Source organism: Spinacia oleracea, chromosome 2 (assembly GCF_020520425.1).
Source record: "Spinacia oleracea cultivar Varoflay chromosome 2, BTI_SOV_V1, whole genome shotgun sequence".
Lineage (NCBI taxonomy): Eukaryota > Viridiplantae > Streptophyta > Magnoliopsida > Caryophyllales > Amaranthaceae > Spinacia > Spinacia oleracea.
This window is the reverse complement of record NC_079488.1, coordinates 58074336-58082515: the sequence shown is the minus strand read 5'-3', so window position 1 is coordinate 58082515 and position 8180 is coordinate 58074336. Positions and strand designations below refer to the sequence as shown.

The 8180-nt window shown below is 33.6% G+C and overlaps 1 protein-coding gene across 1 annotated transcript; it reads left to right on the top strand.

Annotated features, from left to right (window-relative positions):
- Positions 1 to 2456: 2456 nt before the first annotated feature.
- On the top strand, positions 2457 to 7287 carry LOC110785221 (protein FAR1-RELATED SEQUENCE 5-like). The gene is made up of 9 exons (XM_056835947.1): positions 2457 to 2646; positions 2751 to 2803; positions 2953 to 3022; positions 3432 to 3905; positions 4486 to 4997; positions 5292 to 5676; positions 5765 to 5851; positions 6233 to 6322; positions 7058 to 7287. Exons 1-9 carry the CDS (start codon positions 2457 to 2459, stop codon positions 7285 to 7287), a joined length of 2091 nt encoding a protein of 696 aa, XP_056691925.1.
- The last annotated feature ends 893 nt before the right edge of the window (positions 7288 to 8180 follow it).

The following is an 8180-nucleotide window of genomic DNA, read 5'->3' as shown; positions in this document are numbered from 1 at the left end:
GAGTCCATTAAAGAATGGTATTCCCGTCCCCTGAGACTGAGAACAGATAATTTTGATCTCATCTTGTAGAGTGTCCATCTGCGCCTTGAATCCAGCGAGGATATCTTTAAGCTGCCCAGCAGACACCGGCAAAGGTTTTCTTCCATAACTGTGTCGGCATCAGCTCTCAAATGGCCGCCTGGAGGAAGCAAAGGTTGACCCGTCTCATCGTCTACTTGAACCTGCTCAAGTTGCGGCTCAGGAGGAGGTTCAGGACGGCCACCTTGTCCTACAGACGGATTGCTTCTGTCGTCCCTCCCTCGAGGAGGACGATCACCATTGATTGCAGTTTCATCGTTTTCGTTTCGACTGATGGGCCCGTCTCCGAAGTGCTGGACGTCTACCATGTTACCTTACCTCCCCACAGACGGCGCCAAATGTTGTGGGAGTTTTTCCTTTGGATGATGACGAGGAGGTATCAGGTTCCACGTAGTGTCGAGTCCAGTCCACGTCGGCGGCGTACCTACAAAAGAAGAATATTCCCGAAGGAATATTCCCTCCGATGCTTAAGTAAGACACGGGTTTTTAGGAAAATGTAATCAATGAACGTAAAGCATTAAAGGTAAGTAGTAGAATGTTTCTCTATCTAGAATTGTGTGTCCATTTCTTGGCAATTGGAGGTATTTATAGTCTCCCCCTTTTAGGGGAAAACCCTAGAATCATGTCACATGATTGGCTAGTTCATTAGATAATGACATGTGTCATTATCACAACATTCCTTATGGGCCATGGGCCTCAAAAGGGACTCTTTCATCAGCATAGGCTGATTCTTGGGTGGCAGCCAAGATATGCAGCTGACCAGTGATTGGGTGCCACGTGTTGCGTGACGTTGATGCCACGTAGGTGGGGTAGTTTTACCCACATCACTAACCCCCCCTATCATTAATCATAGCTCTCTCAAAAGTACTTTTATCTATGCTCCTATAATTAACCACCATTCGACTGCATTCAGGACTAAGAGGATGATTATGTTTCAAATTGCAATTTACTATCGTAAATTCACCCTTTTTAAATGAACCGTAGACAAACATTTTACAACCCGTGACATTAGACTCGACACTAGCTTTCGCACCACCCTTCTTACACTTTAATCTTATGAGTTGCATCATATGTGGCTTCGCCTCTAGTTCACCAATACCGTTTTTACTTACTCCTTTATCCTTATAATCCTGCCTAAGAGTATCCCTTTTAACAAACAACTCAAAGCCTTCCTTAAATGTGTAGTGATGACAAAACTCTGAAACTCTAGTCCCGAATCAAATACCATACCTACAGCAGGGGCGGTAGGGGATATAATTTGTAAGTCACTACCTCCCACTACTTCAGAAGAAGTAACATCAAGGTCGATTGAAACCATAATTCTGCGAAAAACATGATTGCTTTACTATTAATATTTCTATACACCATAATATACTAATATATTAAAGCACATACTTAATTTAATGGTTTATATAAACAGTGAAATTATTATTAATTGAATACTGATACCAAATAAATTATATAATACTAATACATCATACAATGATATTTTACCTATTATTTAGTTGAATACATATATGTTAGGCATAATCAAATACTCAAGAACACAGAACGAACATAGTAAACTCCGCCCAAAGCGTGCACAAAATCTTTTTGGTCAATCAACCATATATAAAACATTAAGACAATTACTAAAAACTTCATCGAAACTTAACCTAATGTAGTGAAAAAAAATAAGATGATTTGGTTGTTAACATTAGAAACTTAAATTTAGAAGGTGAGGTAAACTGAATGAATTTGATTTGCATATACTAGTGTAAAATATGAACAAGCAAATACATTATTTATTCTGAAGAAAATGTTACCTTAGAAGACTTCACATTGTAGTGGTAATGGAGTTTATCACGAAAAAATTTCAATAATTTTTTTTTTTTTATTAAATGAAAAGTTGGGCGGCAAAAATTGGGAGGAATTAGGGCAAAAAAAGTCCCTCTTATGCAAGAGACAATGGCGGTATTCACCAAATCTTCCCCCCCCCCCCTAAAATCAGACTGTTTCCCCCCTAAATGAAATTCAAAAGGTCTTGTGTGCAACAGGTGCACATTAATATTAATGTGTACCAAGTTGTCACACGTGTGAACGCGCAGAAAATCACGGAAAGAAAGAAGAAAAAAATCACGCAAAGAAAGAAAGAAAGAGGAGAGAGAAAACGCGCAGAAAATATCGCAGAAAAGGAGAGAGAAAAAAAACGCAGAAAGAGAAGGAAGGAAGAAGGAAGAACAAAAACGATCGGCATTGAAATCGATCGACATTGAAGAAGGAAGAAGGACGCAGAAGGAAGGAAGAAAAAAGAACAAAAACGATCAACATTGAAATCGAAACTGAAGAAGAGGAAGAACAATGCAGCAAGGAGATCGAAATTGTGAAATCGATATATAATGGAAAACCTAATTAGGAGTGTGATTCAATCCACTCAAAGAATTCAAGTTCCTGTTGAACCTGATATTCAAGATGCAACCATGGAGGACGTTCTCAACAATTTCATCGAAAACAATGCTTTGGCACAGGAACGTGAAGAAGAGGAGGCAATGGAAGCTGAAGAACAACATATTATTTCTGATTCTGAAGGTATGAATAATTAATTATATGTTTGAAGTTAAAGTTATGGTTATAAATGTAAAAGTTAGGGATATTCCTGTTAAAGTTATGTAAATGTGTTGGTTTGCCTGAAGTATTGGTGTTTGAAAAAGTTACAGATATCAAAGTTAAAGTTGAGGTTTTCAGAGTAAAAGTGAAGTATGTAAAATGTAAAGTTATAGTTATGCATAAAAGTTATAGTTTATACGTTCAAAGTTAAAGTTATAGTTATGAATGAAAAAGTTAGAGATATTCCTGTAAAAGTTATGTAAATGTGTTGGTTTGGCTGAAAAATAGGTGTTTGAAAAAGTTACAGATATCAAAGTTAAAGTTGAGGTTTTCAGAGTAAAAGTTAAGTATGTAAAATGTAAAGTTTAGAATATTTGCTTAGATTTTTAACATGATTTTAATAAAGAATTTACAGTTGTGGTTTTATGCATAAAAGTTATAGTTTCATGCATAAAAGTTAGCCTTGTTTAAATAGATATAAGGCTTGTTTTAGTAAAAGTTATAGTGTTATCCATAAAAGTTAGACTTATTTTAGTAAAAGTTACCCTTATTGTTGTAAAAGTTACAGTTTTATGCGTAAAAGTTAGGCTTATTTTAGTAAAGGTTAGCCTTGTTTTAGTAAAAGTTAGCCCTGTTTTAGTAAAAGTTAAAGTTATATGCATAGAAGTTAAACTTGTTTCAGTAAATGTTGGCCTTGTTTTAATAAAAGTTATATTATTATGCGTAAAAGTTAGGGTTTAATAATAAAAATTTCTGCTGATTTTTAGTAATTGCAATAACAGAACCGGATCAAGATATTGTTGGAACACTGATGGGATACACTGCCGAAACAGTGGAGGAACTTATAGGTTTCTACGAAAAACATGCTAGTGAGGTTGGATTTTCCATAAGGAAAGGAAACACGAGATTCAAAGTTGGGACAAGAATCGTGCTTGAAAAGACATATGTTTGTTCAGCGGCAGGAGTAACAAACAATGGAAAGAACAAAAAGAAAAAAGTGCAAACAGTTGTTCCTGTAGTGCCCAAAAAAGAGAGAAAACCAAGGCAAGTTTCGATCACGAGAACTCAATGTAGGGCTTGCTTGAGAGTGAAAATGAATTCTGGAGGCAGATATGAGGTTGTTAATCACGTGATAATTCACAACCATGATTTAACTAGAAGTCAATGGCACTACTTGCATAGATCTGAAAGGCAAATAACGGAAGAGAAGAGGGAGGCAATTGAAACTATGCAAAAATCTGGTAATAGTTACATTTTGATAGTTAAACTTTTATGTTCTGTGTAAAAGTTATTGTTTTGATACTCATCCTTTTGTTACTGCAATCACCTTCTAAGATGAAAAAAGTTGGAAATATAAAAGTCACACTCATCTCAGTTAAAGTTAAGCTTTTTAAAGTAAAAGTTAGGTTAGAGTAGAATGAGAACTGTCTTTAACTTTGACAACAATTTCCTTAACTTTAACCTACATAACAACAACTTTAACACAGAAATTAACTATAAGGTGTTAAAGTTAAGTTAATGACAATTAAAGTTTTAAAAGTTAAAGTTAAGCTTTTTAAAGTAAAAGTTAGGTTAGAGTAGAATGAAGACTGTCTTTAACTTTGACAACAATTTCCTTAACTTTAACCTAAATAACAACAACTTTAACACAGAAAATTAACTATAAGGTGTTAAAGTTAAGTTATTGACAATTAAAGTTTTAAAAGTTAAAGTTAGCCTTATTGTACTAAAAGTCAGGTCCGAAGAAGTAAAAGTTGAGTAGAGTTAAACATTTTGCCTAAACTATTATTTTATTTACATTCTTTTATACTCAACTGACAGGTCTGTCATCCACGGCTTCCTTTAACTACATGGCAATTGAAGCTGGAGGTGAAGAAAATTTAGGACACTCGAAGAAAGACCATCTAAATTACTGCACGAGGTTAAAAATGAAGCAAATAGAAGGAGGTGATGCACAAGCAGTAACTGACATAATGTATTTAGAGCTTGAAGGTGACCCAAACTTATTTTTTAGATTTAGATTGGATGAAAAAGGCAAATTGAGGAGTTTGTTTTGGAGGGACTCTATGATGATGGAAGACTATGGAATTTTTGGAGATATAGTGGTTTGTGACACAACCTATAGAACAAACAAGTATAACCTAATTTGTGCTCCAATAGTTGGAATAAACAACCACTGGAACAATTGCATGTTTGGTTGTGCATTCATAGGAGATGAAAAGATTGAGTCGTTTGTGTGGCTTCTACAAACTTTCAAAAAGTCAATGGGAGGAAAAAGTCCAATATCAATCTTTACAGATCAAGATGCAGCAATGAACAATGCCATCAATCAGGTAAAAATCCAAGATTTATCCTTTTCAGAGTCCTTAACTTTAACTTCATACTCCTCAACTTTATGTCCATAGTCCTTAACTTTAACTTCAAAATCTTTAACTTTAAGTTCAGAATCCTTAACTTTAAATTTAGAAATCTTAACTTTAATTTTAGAATCCTAAAGTTTAAATTTAGAATACTTAACTTTAACTTTAGAATCCTTAACTTTAACTTTAAAATTCTTAACTTTAACTTCAATATTCTTAACTTTAACTTCAAAAATCTCAACTTTTAAGATTGGGTTGTATATGCAGGTCTTTCCAGATTCAAGACACAGATTATGTGTATGGCATTTGCATCAGAATGCTATTACCAGATTTGGGGCATTGAAACGAGATCCAACTTTTAAGAAGACATTCAACTATTGCTTGTATAAGTGTGTCACAGTAGTTGAATTTGAAACCAATTGGAGATCAATGCTGCAACAATATGAGCTGATAGGGGAAGAGTGGTTTACAAATGTATACGATTTGAGAGAAAAATGGTGCCCTGCGCTAAGCAAAGACTTCTTTTCAGCTGGGATTTTGTCTTCACAACGAAGTGAAAGCACTAATCACGCCATCGGATTTAGAGCAAACAGAACAACAAGTTTAACTGATTTCTATAGATTGTTCAAAGGTACAATACAGCATTGGAGAAGTACAGAAAAAGCAAGCTGAATTCTCTTGTAGTAAATCGGTTCCATCCTCGGCTTTACCACTATCTGGATTGCTGAAACATGCATCAGAAGTTTACACGTTGTCACTATTCAGAGACTTTGAGGAGGAATTTGGATATTCAATTGCAACAACAGCAAAATTAATTTGGAAACAAGGTAAATATCAGATTTTAAAGTTTCCATTTTTGAAAAATTATAAAGTTAGTCTTTTTACTGTAAAAGTTATGCCTTTTTTATTAAAAGTTGATAAACTGAAATATAAAGTTTATTAACTTTTACTTCACCAGGGCTAACTTTTATACATATTTTCATAACTTTAAGTAAAAAGTTAAAGTTAGGTTTTTTGTTTTAAACGTTAAGATTTTGAAGTTAAAGTTTAGGCATCTGAAGTTAAAGTTTAGAATTCTGAAGTTAAAGTTAGGTTTTTTGTTTTAAAAGTTATGTAACCTGAAAAATTAAGTTTCATAACTTGAAGTACACCAGGGCTAACTTTTATATTGATTTTCCTAACTTTAAAACATGTTACTACTAATGCAGAAAATACTGAGTTATATGCTGTGTCCATTGATGAAGAACCTTGGTCTGCACAGAGAGTAACATACATCCACGAGAGCCAAACAGTATCATGTACGTGTAAAAACTTTGAAGCTTCAGGATGGTTGTGCTACCACTGCATTAGGATATTGCACCTTCATTCGGTTAACCGGATTCCAGAACAGTACATCAAAAAGAGGTAGACAAAATCTGCCAAGTCATCAGTTTGGAACAAATTAGAAAATGAAAAACCAGAAGAGGTGCAGTACACACCTTGGCGCCAAACCATGGCTAGGAAATACTACAACCTTATCTTGAAAAGCCAGTCAAATGAGGAGACAAGAACCCTTATGGAGGATGGTTATGCCGCTAGTGTGTCTCTGGTTGATGAACTTCTAGCGTCATTAAATGTTTCAAACACTGACGACGCTTCAACCACATAAACAAGTGCAACAGCAGCACCTGAAACAAGTGCAACAACAGCACCTGAAATAAATGCAACAACATCATATGAAACAAACTCAGCACCAGCAGGTAAAAGTTAATTCTTTTTTGGTAAAAGTTTAGATATTCACTGTTAAAGTTAAGTTAGAGATGACGAAAGTCTGTCTTAACTTTAGAATAAATTTCATAACTTTAACCTACAGAACTACAACTTTAAAACAAAAAAACTATAATGTGTGAAATAAAAACAGATTGGAACTCACATTTTCTTAAAAAGGAAAATATGTAAAAGTTACAATTTTATAAGTAAAAGTTAGGGTTTTATATGTTAAAGTTTGGGTTTTATAAGTAAAAGTTATGATACAGTATGTTAAATGTTTGTAGGTACTCATGCAACAACAACAAGTGATACAAGTGTACAACAAGCAACAAGTTCTGAACCTGCAACAAACACAGCAACTGAACCTCCTATGGTGTTGGATCCTGAACGTTGCACAACAAAAGGAAGGAATAAAAGACCACGAGGATCGTTTGTCAAAAAGAAGAAGGGAAAAACTGCAGCGCCTCCAACAGCAGACTTTGGAACAATAACTCCAAATTTGAGATTATTTTGATTCTTTTAATGTTTCTTATCAAAAATAGAATTTAATTTTTTATTAAAGTTAAAGTTAAGGTTTATGAAGTTAAAGTTTAAGATTCTGAAGTTAAAGTTGACTAGACTTGAGAACTTAGTAAAAGTTTGTTTTTACATTGAAAGTTTGAATATATACATTAAAATTTAGTGAAGTATAATATTTCTCTGAAGTGTATATATCTTTTAATCTGTCTTTTGTTCAAAAATGTAAAAGTTGAGATTTATATATTAAAAGTCAGGCTTGATACAGTAAAAGTTGAGGTATATTTGCTTAACTTTTAGCATAAAATTAACAACTTCTAATATGTTACGTAACTTTTTCTAAACATCGCCAAAACCCATGTTACTTGGACTGACTTGGATACGTGTCCAAGTGTCTAACCTAGCTAAATTGTGAATTTTTTTCGGATTTAAGTTGAAAATAAAGTTTCAAAGTGTTTGAAACCATGTCGGAGTGTCGAGGGTCTGACATGGATACTTAACGTACAATGAAGAATTGAAGTAATATACCAAAAACCAATATTATACTTAAAGTTGAGAGTTTTGTACTTAAAGTTACCCTTTTTGTAATAAAAGTTAGATAAACTAATATTAAATTTTCTTAACTATTTCAATAACAGGGCTAACTTTAATTATGATAATCTTAACTTTAAGCATAGAATCAACAACTTTAAATACATGTTTCAGAATCCTAAACTTTAACTTTAGATTCCTTAACTTTAACTTCAAATGCCTAAACTTTAACTTTAAAATCTTAAACTTTAAGTTCATAAACCTTAATTATAACTTCAGACTCCAAAACTTCAACTTCAGATGCTTAAACTTTAACAACAGAATCCTAAACTTTAACTTAAGAACCCTCAACTTTAACTA

Coding starts and splice junctions, on each gene's coding strand:
- LOC110785221 (XM_056835947.1), top strand. CDS start 2,457: ATGGAAAACCTAATTAGGAGTGTGATTCAATCCACTCAAAGAATTCAA. Junction 2,647..2,750: donor TATTATTTCTGATTCTGAAG/GTATGAATAATT, acceptor GTTTGCCTGAAG/TATTGGTGTTTGAAAAAGTT. Junction 3,906..4,485: donor TGAAACTATGCAAAAATCTG/GTAATAGTTACA, acceptor CTCAACTGACAG/GTCTGTCATCCACGGCTTCC.